This window comes from Glycine max, chromosome 3 (assembly GCF_000004515.6).
Source record: "Glycine max cultivar Williams 82 chromosome 3, Glycine_max_v4.0, whole genome shotgun sequence".
NCBI lineage: Eukaryota > Viridiplantae > Streptophyta > Magnoliopsida > Fabales > Fabaceae > Glycine > Glycine max.
The window spans coordinates 35,871,491-35,894,314 of record NC_016090.4 but is presented as its reverse complement, the minus strand read 5'-3'; the positions used below and the strand labels follow the sequence as shown (position 1 = coordinate 35,894,314).

At 32.9% G+C, this 22,824-nt stretch overlaps 3 protein-coding genes across 3 annotated transcripts; 1 reads left to right on the top strand and 2 right to left on the bottom strand.

The window, feature by feature from the left end:
- Positions 1 to 1,677: 1,677 nt before the first annotated feature.
- LOC100806087 (uncharacterized) lies at positions 1,678 to 8,453 on the bottom strand. The gene is made up of 14 exons (XM_003520457.5): positions 8,380 to 8,453; positions 8,197 to 8,298; positions 8,056 to 8,109; positions 7,875 to 7,936; positions 7,502 to 7,599; positions 7,283 to 7,334; positions 6,543 to 6,635; positions 5,843 to 5,953; positions 5,185 to 5,536; positions 4,268 to 4,710; positions 3,880 to 3,989; positions 3,501 to 3,559; positions 3,232 to 3,416; positions 1,678 to 2,281 (listed from the first exon to the last, which is right to left on the bottom strand). The coding sequence occupies exons 1-14, from the start codon at positions 8,417 to 8,419 to the stop codon at positions 2,093 to 2,095; spliced, it is 1,950 nt and encodes a 649-aa protein (XP_003520505.1). The 5' UTR covers positions 8,420 to 8,453; the 3' UTR covers positions 1,678 to 2,092.
- A 1,849-nt stretch (positions 8,454 to 10,302) lies between these two features.
- On the top strand, positions 10,303 to 15,125 carry LOC100805561 (GTP-binding protein BRASSINAZOLE INSENSITIVE PALE GREEN 2, chloroplastic). Its single transcript, XM_006576731.3, has 4 exons — positions 10,303 to 10,474; positions 10,581 to 11,848; positions 12,139 to 12,306; positions 14,443 to 15,125. Exons 1-4 carry the CDS (start codon positions 10,369 to 10,371, stop codon positions 14,806 to 14,808), a joined length of 1,908 nt encoding a protein of 635 aa, XP_006576794.1. The 5' UTR covers positions 10,303 to 10,368; the 3' UTR covers positions 14,809 to 15,125.
- A 1,185-nt stretch (positions 15,126 to 16,310) lies between these two features.
- LOC100794414 (protein EARLY RESPONSIVE TO DEHYDRATION 15) lies at positions 16,311 to 18,168 on the bottom strand. The gene is made up of 3 exons (XM_003521109.4): positions 17,939 to 18,168; positions 16,790 to 17,120; positions 16,311 to 16,654 (listed from the first exon to the last, which is right to left on the bottom strand). The coding sequence occupies exons 2-3, from the start codon at positions 17,076 to 17,078 to the stop codon at positions 16,626 to 16,628; spliced, it is 318 nt and encodes a 105-aa protein (XP_003521157.1). The 5' UTR covers positions 17,079 to 17,120; positions 17,939 to 18,168; the 3' UTR covers positions 16,311 to 16,625.
- Between the last annotated feature and the right edge of the window lie 4,656 nt (positions 18,169 to 22,824).

Below are 22,824 nucleotides of genomic sequence, written 5' to 3'. Positions count from 1 at the left end.
AAAATGTCGCGTGCAATCTATTTTTTTATAGAAAGTATCAATGCAATTTACTCTTTTTACTTTCACACACGTTCATTAATTTATGGTAAGAATGTCTTTTTTGAAAAAATTATTAAAAGTAAAACAATTTTTTTTGTAAGAAATTTAAGCCAAATTACATGAACCAAATTTTTTGACAAATGTGTTATAAAATTTTTTAGATATCAAAATTGTTTAATTGATGAATCAAAAGTGAATTTACACCTTAGTTATATATAATCATTTAAAAAATTAAAAGAAAATAAGAAAATATAAGATTGATCGAATAATTATAAAAAATATCACGAATCGAATTTTTCCTATCAATAAAAATTAATAAATTATCAATTAATATTTAATAATAAAAATATTTAATAAACAAAATTGATATTTATTAGGAATCCAATGATAGGATCCGACTAATTTACAAGGAAACTTGGAAGTGGCCGGGAAATTCCAAGAAAGGATGTACAACTATGTTTATGCTGTCACGTCAACGTTGATTGAGACTTGAGAGATCCGGAATGCTCAATTGAGTTATAATCCATGGTAACTCCAACACAAACTTCTAGGATAATTACAACGGTTATTCCTAATCTCAAACCTACCATCATTTGAGTTATACACGACCAATTTGGAAGAATCAATTTTGAACATAGCAATACCATTTTCTAAGATGCACGGGGTAAAGTGAAGGCCAAGCATATTGTTCATCGTATGTTTCCGTCGCAAAATCGAAGGAAAGAATCGTGTCTTGCTTACCACTTATTTTAGTTGCATTCCAATTAAGAGTGTCACTCACAAATATTCAAGTATGAGGTAAAGTCCTGCATCAGATAAAAGTGGAAAAGTTGAGTATCATATAAGTGATGAGAAGACATATAAACTTAAATTTTAAGATTTTGAGTTAAAGTGTGGTATCAAGTTTCCTTGTGTAGTGACTCGTGATTCACCTTAGCTAATCCATAAATAGTTATTATCATAAAGAATAAAAATCGATGTTTTCTTAATTACTTTTTTAATAGAAAATACTAATTGATTAAATAAAAAACAATTTATTTTATTATTCATTTAGATTTATGAACTAGGATCCATTTATACTCTGTGGAATATTATATTTTAAAAAAATCAATTAAATAATCTAAAGATTGAAATTGATTCACTTAAAAATTAAAAATGTTAAGTACCAAGTAAATGAGATGATTCTATCATTTTTAATTAAACTAATTAATCAAATCAATTAATGATTTTCTATAAAAAAATAATAATTAATAATAACATCAGATAATATTTCTAATTATTAACATTTTTAACTTTTTAAGTGAATCAATTCTAATATTTAGATTATTTAAATTGAATGATTGAAATTTGATGTAAGTATAATGTTTTACACCTTATATAAATGGATCATAACCCTAGATTTATAATATAAAAAAATGTTTATTCTATTAACTGGCATTTAAGGTAATATTAGCATTACAGGAGCAATTTTGAGTTTACAAAAAAAGACTATGGCATATTGGTCATTCAAGTTTCAATTTTAAATGTTACTTAATGCCGTTACATGAAGGGAATTAAGAGTAACGCCAAGAGACAAGGTTATCCGGCATAATGAGTAAAACACGTGAACTCAGGAAGTTTCAATGTAATTTGTTCTATGATAAACAAATAAATAATAGATTATAAAATATTACAAAATGTTATAAGAATAGAGTAACTTAACGTCAAAGAGAGGAAAAGTATAAGATTTGGTTCAAATTCCAAACTAATACAATTTCATCCGAGTTAACGAATGGAAAAAAAAGATCAAACTAATTCCAAAATAAAATAGAAAAAGCATGTAGATATGGTCTAACTGTGCATGAAATGAATATCTTTGCAACTCCTAATCCTAAAGGCCTAAAGCCTAAACCTGATAAAACCATTAGTTATTTACAGTATTTGGCAAGTCATCCTCCTTAAATTTGTGAACCAGCTCTTTTCTTAAAAACTAGTCATTTATATAAATGAAGCGGAAAGACTCTAAAACTCAGATTCTTATATACCAAAATCATATGGATTGCATGTCACATCCTTATAAGGACTCTGCAAACTGTGAGGCCTCCAAGTCAAGCTCTTGTCTCATGACACAGTTCATAAACCACTCGCTACTGAAAGTCCATATACCTTTCTGTGCAGCTATCATTGCTTCTTCTGTGTCTTCTTCGCATGCCACAAAGATTGTTGTTGATGTTTCGTTTACCGTTTCTAGTCCACTGATAACCTAATACAAAAATAAGTGGAATTTGATAACTAGCGAGCTCCAAAATAACAGAATGTAAATAGATGTATGATGTGAATAAGATGAATCATGGAATGAAAATTTTATATATGGGCATAATACACATGCAAGACGCTTCTGAAGCTGTTCTTTATGTTAGGAAAGAGTAAGGGACTACATTCAAGAAGCATAAAAAATGATAGAGGATGTAATTAGTTTAGATAAATAGCAGAAACCCATATGTTGAATAGCAAGCACACCAAGGTAAACTTTTGTGGTTAAACTTCATAACGACCCAACAGTAGAAAACTTTCAATCCATAAACATTCTGACATAAACTTCCGTTGACACTTTTCACAGGGCTTTTGTAAGCTTTTTTGGAAAATGTTGGACTAATATTTCAAACAGGGAAATATTTGGCTATTTGCAAATGTAATTTTAGCAGAAGCAACTTTTATTTAGATTCTCCATTGGGTGATTACTTCATTCCAAACTCAATTTTAACTAAATTAATTCTACAAAATCATACACATCCAAAATCAATTCTTTAAATGCTTAAGCAAACAATAGATAGTAAAACATGACTTAGGAAAGAACTAGAAATCAAAATAAATATATAGTCAGACATCTCGATTAAGAAGGTTTCAAAGCTAGTTTCTGAAACTAGGTTGAGTAAATTCATTTTGTCATCAAAGTAGAAGCCTAAAGAATATTATTATGTAAGAAAGATAAGCATTTTTAAAAGCATTGACACCATGTACGAAAGATAGGCATTTTTAAAAGCATTGACACCATGTGACAATAGTTACCCGTGTTCAAATGTTTCATGCTTTTAAGCATTTCTAAATGATGGGAAATGCCATATGCACTGTTTCAGGTCTGCTTAAATTTAAGTTTCAGTATTTTTCAAAAAAAAAAATGAGGTTTCAGGTAATAAAAAGAATAGGACTTACATTACCACCTGCAGACCTGACAATTGCAGACAATGTTTTAGGAGTTTGAACATGAGCCGCAATACATATATTATAACCCTTAAACAAAGCATCAGGGCTAGCTTTTGCCCGGAGAACTGCATTTTTTAAATCAGATTTGTACTTCAGCAGATAATCTGTATCATTCAGTATGTGAGGCAGTTCATCTGCAAATTCATTTTTAAAATTAGTGCATATTCTACCTTAATAATAATAATTAGATATAGATAAGAAAGTTTGTTAGACTTTACCTACAAATCTTCCTTGACGATAACTTTCTTTTAACCAACTTGATGAAATCACCCAAGCACTGTGTAGTCAACAATATCTCCTTGTTATAAATAGTCAACATGATTAATTATATACAAAAATGTAGTAAATTATATATTGATGAATAATAGGAACAACTTCATAAGAATCAGACTATAAGAACGTTATCGCCTTATCGGCATGTTTAGATTTGATTTGATTATTTTTTAGAGTATATTTTTTTTTCCAATAACTTTCATTTTGATTATAAGATGCCAAGATTTCAACTAGTTTAAAATTAATAGTAGATCTCAACTATAAATAAAATTTCAGTATGAAACTAGGCAAGCTAACATTTGAAAAATATTATTTTGAACCTACCCTGAACAGAGGGCGGTACAGAAATTCAGAGTCTTCCTCACTTTTCCTGTGACAACGTGTGTGGTCATACTTCCATCATGTGATATACTTCCACCAAGGTCTTCAATCACCTATACATAGAACAAATGTCTAATGGTGTTAAGTTAAAAAAAGAAATATCTAGATCTCAGCATTTGAGTTAATTTCCAGGTTCTATCCTATTACTATGAAAAAATAGAAAGCTTCAAACAGACCCCTTTTTTTCTGCCAGCAGCAAAAATCCAATGTTGAAAGGCGAATGTCAATACAGTCAAAAGGAAGAGACCAGGTCTCTAAAAGGACAGTAAGAAAAAAGTTGCCCATCAATTTACCAAAGCATTTATAAAATGCTTGGGTAATTAAAACATACCTTCGTGAGCTGTGTTTTCTTAGCATCATCAGCAATATTCATCAACATAATTCTAAAGCATTGTTTAGTTGATGGAAAGTCTATGTTGATGGGAGCTTCTAAATGCAAATAATCCCCGATACATTTTTCAGAACTTTTTGTAATTGAAGGATCATGAGGGACTTCATCAAAACAAGGATTGGCCTTATCAGTCTCGAAGATAAAACCGCAGCTAGAATCTGGTTGATAGTCAACCATCTGGCTCCCCTTCACCCTTTTTGACTTCAATGAGGACAAAGAGGCTTCCCAGGCCCTCTTTGCACCTTTTGTAGATTGAGAAGAATACTTCACATTAGCATCAATTCCATCCTGTGAACTTTCTGGACTGGCCTGTCTATCATCATTTACTTTGGCAAAAGGAGAAATGCCAGTGCAGCATTCCTTAGCATTGTGACTGTCAAATCCTGTTCGAAGAGTAAGAGATTACAACAAAAATTACATAAAACCGTCAAATAGTCCCTATAAAAGATATTTTTTAACTACTTTTTTAATTACAAAAGGATATCATTTAAATTATAGGCTTAAATATGTTTTTGTCCTTGATAAATGTCCAAATTTTATATTTGGTCCCTATTAATTATTTTTTTATTCTTTGGTCCCTAATAAATTTAAAATTGTTTTTGTCCCTAAATTTCTTTAAATAACACTTTAAATAGTTAAATAAAGTAATTTTGATAGCACTTTAGGGACCAAAACCAAAAATATAAATTTATCAGGGATCAAAAACAAAATTATAAATTTATCAAGAACCAAAGACTAAAAACTATTTAATATTGACCAAACACAAAATTCAGTCATTTATTAAGGACCAAAAACATAAGTCTAAATTATAAAATATTCACATTTAGAAGTATGGGAAACACAGATTGATGCACTACCACTGAGTTTGTCATATTCTGTTGAAGATCCTTCTTTCACCAAAGCTTCATGTTGATTTTTACTTGATTCTGTTCTATGGGAAGATTTATCTGGAAATTTCAAATCCACATGTAACTTTCCCGAAAATTCAAGCTGCTCATCTTCAGCAATGGCAGATGTAAAGGAATTCTGATGAAACTGTGAGGGGAGATACTTCACAGTGTTAGCATCGTCAGCTAATAATTCTTTCCCTAGGTGGCAAACCATGAGAGTCGAACCACCAAGAAAGCATAATGATTTTTGAATATCAGCTTTTATGGGTAACCTGCGGGCCCTTCCTTTGGTACCCACCTGTGCTATTTCTACAAAACCCTGTTGTTGTAATTCACAAATCGTAACATCAGAGAACTAAGGGAGCATCTTTTACAGGAACCAAATTATGATTTTGATAACTGATATTTTACTATTTAAACTGGCCTCTTTACATAAATGTCAACTTTTTTTTCTACAATAAATAAATATGTAACTGGAAAAATAAACAAGGAGGAATACTAGCATGATCACATATCTATCAAGTATTCAAAACTCAAAAATGAAATAAACAATCATTTATAAAATAAATAAAAAATAAGTTTATGATCTGCTCAAGATTCCAGAGAATTTTCATTTATAAATTACCTGTTTAAGCCAAAATCCTTCTGATTCTTTGTCCCCCCAGCATAAAATAGAACGAACACCAACACTTTGAAGTCTCTTCCTTAGCTCTAGAAACATTAGATGGCCAAAACCCTGCAGGAAATTAACAAATAATTAACTGAGCTAGAAGAAACCTTATTTGAACTCATGATTACCACGATCACCAAACCATGTAAACACAGACAACATATGACATGAGCAAGAGAGTTAGGAAAAGGTTCAACATGTCATATAAGTTGCCACAGCTCAACACAACAGAGATACACATAAAGGAGAATAAACAACATCCAAATACAGTATGCCATTAGACTTCTTTAAGAAGCATTATCTTGGCATCAATGTGAAAATTCAAATAAGTTCCAAAACCTGAGCTGTAGATACAAGATGATCATGTAAATTTTCACTATTTAGTTTGTATTAATCCTGTTTACAAGATAAATTCTCATGAAGCTATCTACTTCAGTTATTACAAGATACAAAAAAAGAGAGTGAAAAATGAGAAAATTACAATAGAAAATATAGCAGAATCTTTATATATAATCTTGTAACCAAACCTACGAAAATGTTTCTGTAATTAACCATTTCAAGTTTATTCTTCAAACTGACTCCCAATGTGACATTTTCAAAAGGAAAAAGAAAGCTTAAAACCTAAATAAAGAAGAATGTAAAATTTAGGAAAGACCTTCCGTTGATAGATTGCATTGACAGCTGCAAGTGGGATCTCTGCATATTCTGTATCTGCAGGGATGATTTGGTATGTAATTGCAGCTATAACCTGAAAAAAGATAAGTTAATCATATTTTAAGATGTAATTATATATACTACCATAGTTCTCTAATTTACACTGCAAAGCTTTGTTGTATAGCTCACATTAGTAGATGGTAAGAAACATTTTTGTTCCTTTTATTTCTATGATTTCTAAGCTTGACGGTTGCTAAGATGAAAAGTGAGAGTATTGGAAAACATCAATCAGGGAAATTGATGAGACAATGTCAACTTGCTTATATAACCAAACATTCCATCAATAATGATGACTAAATATATCATGTAATTTGATTACCAATCCAACAGACTCCACAAAATATTAGCTGAAATTGTTAAGTTTTCTCTTCAAGAAATATAGGCATGCTCTACTATATATTGTACTCAAACAGACTACAGAATCTCAGGACTAAACTTGCTACACTTTTTCTTTAAGAAATTGAAACATGCTTTACTATAATTTGTAAACATACTACAATGACCAAAACCACTTTCCTTAAATTTAATTTATAGGATGGGATAGGATAATGCAGCAATGCAGCATACATTGCTTATAGCTGCTTCCTAGAAGACCAAAAAAATGTAGGCTTAGAAATATAACATGGATAGAAAACATGCTCCAATTTGTGACTTAAGTATAGTTGTCTATAAAATATATACCTTTCCTGAATTTCCAACAGAAGTGGATTTGATAAGTAGTGTACGATATTTCCTGCAAGACAAAACCTACAGTTAAACCAGGTAAATTAAGTTCACAAAAACAAATATACAAACTTGTGAATAGATACTGTTAAAATCATTGTAGTCAATGAACTAGCAGTAACACAACCATGGAAGCATTATAAACATGTAAAAGAAAGGAGAATAAGTAGCTTATACCCATTAGTCACACATCTCTCAAGAAACTTTGATTGCTTTCCTGTATTCGCGGCATAATTCATTCCAGGTAGCTCTGTCGTATACATCTGTAATACTTCCTGCAAAACCATTTACAGAGACATTTCAGATGAGGGAAATTTGCCATGTAAGTGCATTTGGAATAACTTTTTTACAGTTTATTTTAAGACTTATCTTATGATCTGGCCCTAAGCTATTTTTCAACTTACTTGAAAAAAACTCATTTTCTCATCAATTATAGAAACAACTGATACACACATGCTTATATGATAAGCATGTATTCAATAAGTGCTTAATTAAGCTATTTACCCACTTGGACCCTAAATGTGTCACACTGTGGAGAAAGAGGAGTTACCTGAAGGTAAGATTTGCTAATAGCATCAACATCTTTAGGATTAACTAGCACGAACTCGTGTTCTATGAAATTATAAACCAAACAGCAAACATTGCAATCACGTTAATTAGTATGAGTTATTAATTACATACTTAAATAAGATTAATGCTACAGAAAATCACGTGTAAATGTAGCATTTTACCTTTATCGCCAGACCTCAAATCCTCAGAAGCGCTTCCACGGTTTGGAGCCACTGCTGCTCAAAGGAACATTAGCAAAAAAAATCGTTAATCAAATCAAACAAACTCAAACGACATTGCGTTTCTTGTGGTTTCAGTAATACCTGACACTTTGATCTTCCCGCTTCGGGGAAGAGAGATTACGACGCCGTTTGAATCGGAGTTGCAGGTGAAGCGGTTAGCCTCGACCGTAATCTCGCAGTTACCTGCGTAATGAGAAGGTGGAAATCAAAGTTAGGAGTGAGCAATGAAATCGAAGGCGTAAATTCTAGGGTTTGAAGAATCACCAATGGAGATTGGAGACGAAGGTTTTCGTTTTGGCGCCATTGTTTTTTATTTGTATTTGAGTTTTAGTTTAACTTGAAGTAACCCAGAGTGAAAGGTTTATATAGAAAATGCATGGACTGTGCGCGCCGAGAACATTTTTGTCAAAATGAAAAATGAAGGCAAAATTTTATTTTAAAAAAATGACATTGTATTTAAAATCTAATTTCAATTTGAAAAACCACAAAAAAATGCACTAAATAAATAAAGTATTTACAGTGAAAAAACAAATATTTGGTAAACGTGTAAACCAATCAGTAAAGTTATGAAATCCGATCCGGATCAGTGACCCAGTTGAGATAGTAGGTCAGTGGGTTACTGATTCAACCAGTGGATCAATAATTGATCCGATTTAACCCAGTATATATTAACAATTCAAAATTATATATATATATATATATATATATATATATATATATATATATATATATAATTAACATTATTTGATTAAGAAAAATTCATTCATACTCCTAATTCAATAACACAATTACATAGGTCTTGAGTTTTTTTTAGGAGCTAAGTAATTTTTTTGTTTTTTTAACGCAAAATAGGTTTTATAAACCGGACCGGGTCACCGGATTCACCCCAAACCGACCAGGTTTGATCGGGTCATTTTACGTTAGATGCACGACTGATCCAATAATTAAATTGGTCCGGTTGGACTGAATTTTTGAACTATGCCAATCAGGATGAAACTGTTCTAGTTTAACTATAATTTTTTATAAAAAAAGGTATACTTAAGCATTTAAGATAAAAAACAATAAAATATTCTTCTAAAATTTTAGTTCTGTTTAATTTGTAAGTTTTTATGTTGAAAAGTAAAATGATATACATAAATTTTTTTATTTATCTCTTAATTTTAATATGTTACTAGTAGTTTATTTTTTATTATTTAATAATGTATTGTCACGTTATTATATTTTTTTCATAAAAATTGTATAAAAGCTCAACTTTTAAATTATATGTTAATACATAATTATATTCTAACTTTACAATTTAGATTGACACACTGATTTATTTTTAGGAGGGACAAGTAGTATTTTTTAATAAGTTTTTTCCAACACAATAAAAAATAAATAAGAGGATAAAATATATAATAAAACGAGTAATGTAATAAAAAAATTTATAAAAATTCTAAGCATTTGATGGTCTACTAAAAATATTAATTGTTTTAACTATATGTGTCTTATAGGTTTAACACTTGATAGATATTATAGAATATCCTTTGAGAAGGTATAAAGCACCCATGTCTTTAAAGTTTCATAAAATGGTCATGGATTATCCTTTCAAGAATCCATGCCAATTTTTAAGATAAATTGAGTTATGATTATACACGACTATGATAGAACGATTAAACATTAGAGGTCGATCGACGACCAATTGTCTAATGTAACATTAGTGGCAAATCGTGTTTATGTTTCTAGTATGCCAACCCCAAAGAAGTGCACCACCAAGATAAAGCTTTTTAGACACCCTTCCAAACAACCCTTGACACATGACAAGATAAGCAAACAACAAATTGTAGGAGTGTAAGGACACGTTAAGAGGCACAACCCTAAGGCTCTAACATGTTATGGAGGCAATGTGACACTATCATATGTTAGTCATAAATAAAATTCCGCACTTGATATTAGTTAAGTGAACCCTTGTTTTTTATTTCATTAATATTATGTTTGAAGTTAGTTTTTCCAAAAAAAAAAAAAAACAAATAAAGGATTTATACAGTTCATTGATTGTCATTAGTTACACTATATATTAATTTTTTGTCTTCTTTATTTTTTTTTCTTACATGATTCAATTTTTATTAATATAATTTTTTAATTAAAAAATACTCACTCCAAAAACAAAATAAAAAAGCAACTTAACATATGCTTTGCTTTGCCTTACCCTCTTCAGCATTCGCGCTTGGGCACCTGAATAAGTCTATCTCTCAGACTCAAGACTTGACAGCCATGACTATGTTGTTGTCCACAATCATTGTTCCTTCCACCAAGCTCATCATCTTCAACAACAACAACACGCAAGAGCGTGCACTTCCAACTTTTCGTCATTTCTCAGGTAAATAAATTCAACCCTTTTCACTTGTATCAAATAGCAACACTTTTCTTCCCTTTTCCTTTATTTTTCCGATACCCATTTGCGTTTTTATGTGCCCTGAACTTAGATTCCAGCAAACGCTTCGAGAAAGTGTCGTCCTTTATTGCTTTTGCGGTGAACGGTGGCTCCGCTCATGTTAAAGCTACGCATAGGAGAGATGGTAGTAGAAACCCGCTTATGAGTGAGGGGAGAGATGAAGATGAAGCTAGAGGACCCATTTGCCCTGGTTGTGGAGTCTTCATGCAAGATAAGGACCCTAATTTTCTCGGGTATTACCAACCAAGGAAGATGAAAATGGAAGAGTTTTCAGAAGAGGAGGATGATGATGTGGGGTTTTTGAATGGAAGTGAAAGTGAGCTTGGAGAAGAAAGTGAAGGGTTAATAGATGAGTTAGATTGGGATTCTGATGATTTGGAAGATGAGTTATTGGGTGAAGATGATAATGAGAAGTTGGAATTGGATGGGTTTACACCTGCTGGAGTTGGGTATGGTAACATAACTGAGGAGTATTTGGAGAGGGTGAAGAAGAAGAAGGTTTCCAAAGCTGAGAAGAAGAGGATGGCTAAGGAGGCTGACAAGGAGAAAGAGGAGGCCACCGTGTGTGCCCGGTGCCATTCCTTGAGAAACTATGGCCAGGTGAAGAACCAGACGGTGGAGAATCTCATACCTGATTTTGATTTCGATAGGTTGATTTCGACGCGGCTGATGAACCCTTCTGGGAGTGGCAGTGCTACTGTTGTTGTCATGGTTGTGGACTGTGTTGATTTCGATGGTTCATTCCCTAGAACTGCGGTGAAGTCGTTGTTCCAGGCGTTGGAAAGAATTCAGGATAACTCGAAGAGGTCCAAGAAGCTGCCAAAACTTGTTCTTGTGGCCACAAAGGTTGATCTCCTTCCGTCGCAGGTTTCTCCTGCAAGGTTGGATAGATGGGTTAGAAACCGTGCAAGATCCGGAGGAGCGCCTAAGTTAAACGGGGTTTATATGGTCAGTTCGAAGAAGGATTTAGGTGTGAGGAATTTGTTGTCATTTGTGAAGGATTTGGCTGGTCCTCGTGGGAATGTGTGGGTGATTGGAGCTCAAAATGCAGGGAAGTCTACTCTGATCAATGCGTTTGCAAAGAAACAAGGAGCTAAAGTTACGAAGCTCACGGAAGCTCCAATTCCTGGCACAACGCTTGGGATCTTGAGAATTGCAGGAGTTTTGCCAGCTAAGACTAAGATGTTTGACACTCCAGGGCTCTTGCACCCATATTTAATGTCAATGAGATTGAACCGGGATGAGCAAAAGATGGTTGAGATACGGAAGGAACTTCGGCCTCGGACATACAGAATTAAGGCAAGTTACTTATTGCTATTGCTGTTCTCTATCCTGGATCTAAATTTTCAGGGGTGCTTTTATTTTCTTGCTCAGATTCAGTATGCATTGTGCATATTCATAAGACTTGAGAGCTAACAGAAATTATTTAAGTATTATGTTTTCTGCATAACAATTATAGCCATTTTTTGGCATTTGACGATTCTGAACCATAAATATGCACACTGAATCAAGACTGCAAGGCTTTTATGCATTGGCATGCATAATTTAGAAAAGGAGTGAAGTTCTCACATGCTGCTTTTGATTTACAGGTAGGGCAGGCTATACACATTGGTGGCTTGACAAGACTTGACCTTGTTGAAGCCTCTGTTGAAACAATATATGCCACAGTTTGGGCATCACTAAATGTTTCTCTTCACATGGGGAAAATAGAAAATGCTGACGAGGTTTGGAGAAATCATGTTGGTATCAGACTGCAGGCAAGCCTTTTCTTGTTCTCCTACCAACCTAAATATGTCTCAATATTCTTTGATTACTGAGGAGGTTGAAAACTGTATTTTTCCATAGATTGTCCATTTTTATTCCATTTGATAATTCTGCTCATATCTAATTCCGTCATAATAAATTCAAGTAACCATTGTAATCTACATAAGCTATGGAAGATTTTATATTTACTTGGGAAGAAGGGCTTTCCTACACAAAACAATAGAAAAGAAGACTTTGCATGGTGTCTGTAGGTTATACTTAGCTAGTGTGCGCACCAAGAATCTAACAAGAAACATAGTTTTAGTTTCCTTTAAGGGGTGGGAGTTGAAGAATGATGATAGGGGGAATGTGCTTGTGCACATTTGTGAATTGTGAGTTTTGAACACCAAATGCAAATGTTTCTGGGAAATATTGGCATAGAGATATGATGAAATCATCTTTGTTTTGCAAACCAAATATCATTAGTATTTCTCAAGAAACTAACAAATTACCATGTAGGATAGAGGAGGACCTTTTGTTAATTAGATAAACATAACTTAAAACAACCAAACTTTTGTCAAATCCAAATTACGTGAAAAAAAAAAAACTATCACACTTTGATTAACATTGTAGTAGATATTTGCATCTGAAAGAGCTTAATTTTGTCTTGATAAATGAGTTTGCTCTGATGGATTATCTTAAGCTATAATGATTAATGAGTGACTGATATGAAGCTAAGTATGGTGATTTTGGTGGAAAACTATCGGCTTCTTCAGTCAGAAATTATGATAAATTTGATTATTCCAAAGTAAAAATCATTTGCAAAGGTTTGGGGGATTCAAGCTCTTGAACAGTAATAATCTTCTAAGTTGGGAGAAGTTTGTTTTCACAAAATTTTCGTGTTCTGATAATTTTATACTTCTAGTTGATTTGGTGTTGGAAATACATGGCTTCATTAATTGGATTCACTTGTTGGCTAAAAAAGTTCACATATCCTTGTTACTGTAAGATTGAAAAATGGAATCCCTTGACTCATTCTGATTTTATTCTGCAAAGAAATGCACTCGTAATGCAAAGACATTCCTGGTTGAAAAGGGGAATGTAGTACTGTAATTTTTTTTTTTTGTAGATGAAAGAATGTTTGTTTATCATTGAAGTTCATCAGTTATTTTGAAATTGTTCCAAATGCTAAGTTATATTTTCAATTTGTCTTCAAGTACAATCACCTTTTATTCCCTACCCTACAGCTAGAAAGAGGCCTATGGTATAGACTTTTATTTATTTTTGTTGTTGCCACATACACAAAGCGTGTATTGGGTAGCAGATAGTATTATTTTTTTATATGAAGAAAAAATCAGCACACATTTTTAGGGTTTAAATTCTCTTAAAAAATTATGAAGTCCCATATTATGTTTTCATATGTTTTTTGGTTTAGTTGGTCCTTGTATGATTTATAAAAGTTGGATATCTGCTAGGATTAGTTTAGAAGCTTAGGAGCTTCTTGTTTGTTACTGATAAGCGCTTTCTCTTTGACTGTTTATTAAATTCAGGTTTCCTATTAATTCCATATATGCTTTTATTTTTGCTGTGGTAACGTTATTTTAAAATCCCTAGTGAACCCGAGGGTACTAGCTCATTATGCTTAATGTTCTGCATCAAAGTCTATGGCCCAAACTTTTTCTTTATAGATTATGTCATACATTAAACCAAGCTTAATTGCATTTTTGGTCTCCTAACTTTTTCAATTTTGTGAACTTCATCCCTCCATTTATTGTTCTCAAATTTGAACCCTCAACTGTTTTAATTGTAATTTTGGTCCATCTATTGACTTAACATTCAGTGCATAACGAAAATGCTGACATAGCAATATAATAGAGTGTCACATCATCATATATGTGCTGGTGCGTCAATGCATAAATATTGGATGTTAAGTTAATAGATAGACTAAATTAAAATAGTATGGGATCAAATTGGAAAAACTAAAAATGAAGGAGCGAAATTAACAAAAACAAATGTGAGGAGTGTAGGCTTGACTTGGTTTCAGTCAGTTTTATATACAAAAAAACAAAATTGTGCTCAATTCATCTTTCTTCAAAAATGCATGTTGCTACGTTATTACTAATTTTAATTTAATTATATTCTTATTCCAGCCTCCCACTGGTAACGACCGTGCCGCCGAACTAGGAACATGGCAGGAAAGGGAAGTCAAAGTGTCTGGAACCAGTTGGGATGTCAACACCATTGACATAGCAATAGCGGGTTTAGGTTGGTTCTCATTGTGTCTCAAAGGTGAAGCAACCACAAAACTGTGGGTCTTCCATGGAGTAGAAGTAACCTTGAGAGAACCTTTGGTGCTTGACCGGGCGCCATCACTTGAGAAGCCAGGATTTTGGCTACCAAAAGCAATATCTGATGCTATTGGCAACCAAACCAAACTTGAAGCTCAAAGAAGGAAACAACAACTTGAAGATGAAGGTACGGAATACGTGGGGGCAGGGGCAGAGTTATCTGCATGAAAAGAATTTTGCCTGATTCTTTTTAAGGAGGATGGTAATTGAATTGGCGTGTTGCAAAGGCAATAACATGTTTTTTTGCAACTAAAGCTTCTACGCCCATTTCTATCTACTGGTTGGTGTGATATGATAACCCCCCACCAACAAATACACATAAATGCATTGCTCGCTGAATAGGTGACACAGTGGGTGATTTATGTAATTTTGACTTTTGAGATGAATCGTAAGACCTGGTCTTTAATGTACATAAATTGGTGAGTTATATTTGTGCAAAAAAAGTTCGAATATAATTCATTTATTTGTGACCGATTAATTAACTACTCTTGGACTGTGTTTTGTCGTGTTCCATGAAGGCCTTTTTTTTATGCCCGTTTACGTTAAAGTTAAAATATATTTTCATGAAGTTAGATTCAGTTTTGATAAAGAAAATCATTTAAATAAGAGATTTTATTATCTCCAAAGAGCTAAGTACGGAAGAGGTTAAAAAGTGGATTCAATCTTGGAGCATCAATGAACAATTGCTTGTTGGCAAAGTTTATGAATATATTAGAGGTGTCAAATCTACTGCTAGTTGGTGTTCTGTTATATGGAACCGAGCAATCATTCCTAAAATATCTTTTATTATGTGGCTTGCTAAAAAGAACCGTTTATTTTTGACAAAATTGCTTTTTTGAACAAGGGTTTCCTATGTTCTCTCTGCCCTTTATGTTCACATGAGACTGAGTCAAATGCTCATTTGTTTTAGCATCTTGATATTTTTCTTACAGAAAATCTCTCCAAGTTTGCGCATCTGTTGCATTTGTTTTAGCATCTTGATATAGACCTTCATGTATTAAAGAGACTTTTGATTTTCTCTAGCTGCATAGTATGTCCCATTTATTATTGTATCATTTTGGGTTTAATATAATTTACATTTTTTCAAAAAAAAAATATATTTTCTTATTTTTTTTTTCATTCAATTCCAAATAACTGTAGTAGCGTGTGTTTGGATATCACTAGTGAATTGATTCTGACCCCCATAAACCGTGGTGTGACCGTGGAAAATCAGAAGCATTGTTGTTTTGCCGGCACCGTGAAGTGTGGTCACCGCACCGGCCCCCAAACGCACGCTAATTCAGATTAATATAATATCTCTATCACAATAGTTTAAAATTACTACTATCAATTGGAATAGCTAAATGACGGTATATAATATCGGTAAATCTGGATTTAATCCTCCACGAAAAGTCAGAAATTCTGCATATTTTGAGCAATTTAAGGTGAAAAAAGGAATTGTTGCCTCGGCAAAACTAGGATACAGTTAGCAGTAAAAAAGAAATACTGGTGATAAAGTAATTTTATCAAACTCCAAGCAGAACCATGGGTTGGAGTTTGGTTTACAAAGAAAAAGTTAAAATGCCGAACGCCGCCAGGCAATTACGAAGTTGAATGCGCCAATTTAATGTTGTTTTTCAAATATCATTTTAAAGTTCAGGACGGTGGTGAAAGCCATAAGAAAACAAATCTCAACAGAGAAGTCATTTTACATTTTTTTTACATTTTGTAATTTGAATACTTTTAGCAGCTTTTACAATATCAGTACATGAAACAGTCACATTTTTTTCCATCTTTTTCCTTCCCTATTCACCATAACATTTTGGCAAAAGCAAGAGAAGGATAGATTGAAGGTTTGAAACCTTTGCCTATACAAGAAGTTACAGAAAGTTGAAGCTACGGATAACATGATGCAAACATATCATCTAACTGACCTAAAGCTAAGGCCTTGGGTCCAGTCTCTTAGGTTGGTAGGTAGATTCTTTAAATGGGTTCATCTCTAAGCCTCATGCAGTTACTTTGGGTCCAGTTTCTTCTGCAAAAATCAAAACACAAACTCAATCATTAGTTGAATCATTGAAACAACACAACACAAAACTATTTAATTTGAATTTTGAATTGATGCCTGAAGCCTAATGAATTCATTATTCAAATATTCAACCCTTTTTACCTTGGGATTCAGAAGATCTTATAAACTCTTCAAAAAGATCCTCGCCAGCATCAAGATCAAACGAATCAGGAAGCAAATCAACGACATCATTGCCATCAAACCCGTCGTCCTCGCCGTAGAAGGCTCCCTCATCGTGCTGCTGGCTTAGCCAGTAGTCATGGTACCATGTCAGCGTCGTCACCAGCTGCCACCATTCCGGAGAGAAATCCTCCACTTGGCGAAACGCGGCAGGAATGTAAAGAGGGGCGTTAGGGTTCAGTGTTGATCTTCCTCCAGAGACTAGTGCCATCTTCCTCAACTTGATTCAACGGTTCTGATCCTTGTTTTTTGTCTGCACCACAACCAAATCAACAAAAAACAACTGTTAACAAGAAACAAAAATTATGAACAACCTTTCAAACATCAAATTAACGCTTTTCGAGTATATAAACATGGATCTTCACCAAAACTACATCGATTCAACACTTCAGTTCTAAAATTTCGATATTCTATATAGAGAGAAATCATCATGATTGATTCCATCAACTTCTCAAAATATGCAAGATATTTTTCTTTTTCGGTGAAATTATGGACGGTGTGAAAATAAAATGTGGTGATCGCGATCCACTAAATATCTGGAAATCGTGGCTATGTTTTGTTTATGAATCGTAATTTTCGCAACACTTTTTTCCCCATGGAACAACATAAATCGATCATACATAAAAAAGAAAATGAAAATTGAAAGAAAAAGGTCAGATCTCAAACAAGAAATTCAAAACCGTCTCTCTGTTGACTCCTTTGAGTAAAAGATCCGTCTTACGTAATGAAATATTCAAACAACAAAAGAAGAAAAAGAAAAAGAACGAGAAAATAAAGCGTTGCCTGATTGAAATTTCAAAAACCTAGAAATTCAAACAAGAAAGAACCAAATCCATGAGTTCCCAAGCATCAATCAAGCAAATCATTCAACAAATCACCAATTTCGCAGAATTACAAAACAAAAACCAGCAAAGAAAAACGATCGCTCGAGATTTTTCATTTTTCGGAATTTGTTTCCCTTCAATTTCTTCAAAACACAAACGAAAAGAAGAAGAAAAACGAAATTGAACTTGATCGAAGCAAAACCTCATAATCGTGAAGAGATCAGATAGAGAGAGAAGAGAGAATTACCTAAGAAATTTCGTTATCCACCAGCGAGAGTCTCACGCGTTGAGGTGAGTCGCGAGGGCGCTATTATATAGAGGGGGGCGAAAGGATCACTCCGAAGCTACGGTTCGGGGGGGAAAGTGGGGCCCACCGAGGTAGGTTGGGTGAACGCACCGTCCTGTGTGCGTCTTGGTTCGGACACAAACGGTGCTGAGGTCGAGGGTCAACTCTGCGCGTATTTTTTTTTTCCTTCCTGCCCCTCTTTGTTGACCCTTTTGACCTATTTAATTACTCTTTTCACCACCGTTTCATTTCTACTTCTGCGGTTATTAATGGTTTTACAGTTTGTTGTTGTGCCTTAACCATCCAAAAAAACTCACCCCCAAAATTCTAGCATTGGTTCATTTGTTAAACTGGTCAAATATGTGCTCTACACGCACAACATTGGCTAAATTAAAATTAACGAGTCCTAGCACGTACAAAATGATGTATGCCATCCAATGAGGTGAAAGAGTTGGATGCCGTGTTAATTAGTCTTATTTTCTTCTTACATAAGTAAAGCTTATTTTAATACTTGAAAATTATGAGGTTAGTCTTTTAGATTTAACTTTTTCTCACGAGGCTAAATCTTAGCAACAAGTCGAGAGTCAGCATATGAAAATGACTATCTAGTAATAATGTAGGTTATTAAAGGAGATGGAAAATATTATAATCCATAAGTAAATGAACATTAAAACTTTAATTGTTGTCCTAATTTATCAAGGAAAAAAAATGTAAATGTATGAGTGTAATAAGGTTGTCCTCCCCTCCAAAACCTCCATACTTGGAGAGGATGAGATTAGAATAATAATTTTTTTTGGACAAACCGATGATCAATAAAAAAATCTTTTATAGAAAGGATCAATTAAAATTGTTGATGAATTATTTATTTATAATTGAGTTTGAGGATGGAGATAGCTTAAACTCATGATGTCTTGTCAATGAAAATATTTTTCAAGACTTATGAGTGTCGTGAAAAATATGTTATTCTTGTGAAGCCATGGGAAAAACATTGAGATTTTATACTATGTGGATGAGTTTAAGACAATGTGGATTATAGTAAGAGCAATTAAAGTGGTAGATGTAGAACATGAATTTTGTATGGTAAAGTTTGATCTAGCACAAAAACTTTGAAAGTGTCATTTGGTGAAAGGTTTTGTGGATGATGTTTGATCATTACTTTGTTGTTTGGCCTTGGGTTCTAGATTTTGTATGCACTAAGTAAAAATTGATAGTACTATAGTTTGGATACAATTTCTAAGTTTAGCAATGGACTATTACAATGAGAGTATTCTTTTGGCTTTAATTGCTACAATGGAAAAGTCTCTTAAGGTTGACATCAAGAAGATTAATACCTCAGGAAGATTAATACCCCAAGAGGTAAGTTCTTTGGTATATGTTTTGAAATTAATTTGAACCAACTAGTAGTTGAGATGGTATGCTTTTGAAATTACTAGTTCAATGTTGAATATGAAGGTCTCAATCTATTGCACAAGCAATGTGATTTGTATAATCATAAAATAAAATCATGCTTTGAGACACATAAATATTCATAAAGGGAGAGGGTTGTTTGTCATGCAGGAGACGATGACATAGATCAAGTCCATGGAGATGCTACACATGCAAACCCTAATGTTAATGAGGTAATTATTGGAATTAAGGACATCAGTAAGGAAAGAATATTTGTATGGATACTAGATTATGGTCACAAAAGGAAAACACACGTGGAAGTCAAATATTTGTATGGAGACTAGATTATGGTTACAAAATTTAAGTGGGTGTTAATAGTACGAAGAATAAAAGAAAATAATTGTGTGTCAATAAACATCATGCATTAAATGATATTGAGGTTGGTAAAGCTAACACTATTTCCTATTATCACAATGCTAATAAAGAGCACTTAAACATTTTTATGATCAAGTCAATAGGGGGAAGACAAAAAAGATTGTGTAATGCTTTGAAGTTGGTTCTAAAAATGTCAATGCTTATCCAAGACAATAATTAAGTTTTTGGGCACTTGGTCAAGACCATATCCCAAATTGATATCATCGAGCACAAGTGGCAGCAAGGAGAAACCCGAAAATGGTACACTTATGGATATGAATATTGCATCTTTTGCTTCTCAAAATAGGGTGTTTGTCCGTGCATGTAGTAACATGATAGTGGTGATTGTGAAGTAGTTGCACCTAGTAGGCTATACTTTCTAGATAAGTTTGATTTAGTACAAGACTAAGAATATGTTATTTGTGGGGAGCCCATAGATGATCTTTTATCATCGCTTTGTTGTTCAACCTTGGGTTATGGATTTTGTATCCTTTAAAGTAAAAAATAGTTAATAACACTTAGTTTTGTTACATTTTATAAGTTTGTGTATGGAGTATTATGATGAAAGTGTTCTTTTGGATTTAGTTGCTACAATTGAAAGACCTGTCAAGGTTAACTTCGAGATAATGATGCCTCAAGAGGAAAGTTCATTTTGTATGTGTTGAAATTAATTTGAACAGACTAGTAGTTGGGAGGTTATGGTCTCAAAACCATTGGCTCTATGTTGAATATAAAGTTCTTTGTCTATTTTGTAAGTAATGTGATTTGTATGGTCACACAATAAGATCATGCTTGAAGACACAAGAAGATTCATAGGGGGTGAATGTTGCCTCTCGAATAAAAGGTGGTGACTAGGTTAAGTCCACAATGATGCTACACATGTAAACCCTAATGTTAATGAGGGTAAGTAATAGAATTAGTGATGTTAAGGGGAACAAAGATATGTATGGAGACTAAATCGTGGTTACAAAAGGAAAACAAATATAATGGTCAAAACAATTAATTGCTATCAAAATTAAAGTAGCAATTAATGGTGGCAAAAATAAAAGAAAACAATTATGAGGGATAAATATCATGCATTAAAACATACTCAGGTTGGTAGAACTAACATTATTTCCTTTAAGCATAATACCAAAAAAAGTGTGGTTACACAATTCTAGGAGTAAGTCAAACAAGACAAAAAAGATTGTGTAATGATTTGAAGTTGCTTTTGGATATGAATATTGTATCTTTTGTTTCTCAAAATGAGTGTGTTCAAACACTTGATATCATGACAACCATAATTATGAAAGTAGTTATGTCGAATAGGATGCATATTCTAGATAGCTGGAAGCCATCAAATCCAATTTAGGTAAGGTAGCATTACAAGTTAGCGAGTGACCTGGGCATATGTTGCATGGAGAGGAAACAATGGATATTGTGGATAAGATGACAACTTAAACCTTGAGGTCTCAAGTTGAACAATAAGACTCGATGTCCCATATTTTTGTTGATTGTGTTTAAAGATTTATATATTCTTTCATGAAAGGTTAAAGGGCTTGCAAACAAAAGCTCCTGGCATATGCATTAGATGATAGTGTGGTATAAACCTAATCTATTTTTCCTTTATGAAGCTTGTATCCTTATGCAACGTTAATTATAAAACAATTGCCAAAGTGATTATTAATAGATTGAAACCAATCATCTATGAGATTAATTATGTTGGTTATAGAAACCTTATCTCACCTTGCTTATGTGTTCTTACTATTGTCATTTATAAGACCTAAATTATCATCCTACTTTATTTGCACCCCTACTCTTCCCTTATCATCACTTTTGGCTCCCCTTACACCCTTGTCTCCTCCCTTAAGAGCTTATACATATATATATGAGAAATGACTCACTTAATCCAAGAGTAACTCTTTAAAAGTTTCATGATTGTAATAAATAATTAATCTTGACCTTAAATCTCAAGAAAATGAATGTTGAGAATAAGAAATAACTTTAAAAGAGTTACTCTTGGAGTAAGTAAATCTTTCTTTTTTCTCTATATATATTGTTTACTATGAATTTAATGACAAAAACACTTTTATGGTCCTTAATCATATTATATTCTTTTATGTAGGAACAATTTGAGAGAATTTATGGGCTACTTTAGTCATGCTTGATCAAGGAATGGTTACTAAGGATAAGGAAATTGATGCTTGGAACACCACACATGACACATTGAACATCTCATGGGACAAATAAACACCATGCATGCAGTCACTAAGGCAGGTTGTACATATCAAATGAGAAAGAAGATCCATATATGACTGGCTTGTTTTTTCATTTTATAGTTGATCTATGTTGATTTATTTTTATTTGACATATTTGTGCCTCGTATTTTATTTATCAAGTCATTCAACTTATAAAGTTATTTATGAAAAAAATACAAGAGTTAAATGTATAAAATGAAATTAACTCAATTAAGTCACAATATGAAAATTAGTTTTTGTAGTATATTAAAACATAACTTCATTATAAGAAATAATTTCGCAGTATTGAAATAATGCTGGTCTCAAATTTAAAAAAATACATTTTAAAAACTTTCTCAACGACTTTATCTCAAATTCACTTTTATTGTATTCTATCAAACACTACCTAATCATGCTATATACAACATGAGTTTATTTTTCAGCATGATTACTTCTTGAAGGCTTTCTTTAAAGAGAGATACCGTGTGCTAGATAATTATTGAAAGGCATTATTATTTGTCACTTCTTGGCATGTTCACCAATTCTATTTGATTCCATGCTACTTAATTCCATGTCTGATGACGTGGGAGCAACCAGGAAGCACCGATGCAAAATCTCCCTAATAATTAGTGTAGTGCACATGGCTTGCTTCGCGTGACCAAATGAAAGATTGGTTATATATATATATATATATAAGTGATTCTGCACCACTAAAACCAGGTCCAGCAAAAATCACGATCATACAATGTTTTATGTCATTCTCGTCAATTATTTATGTCTTGGAAAGATAGAACCCACTTAATGTATAAATGCAAATATTGTTAAGCCCTG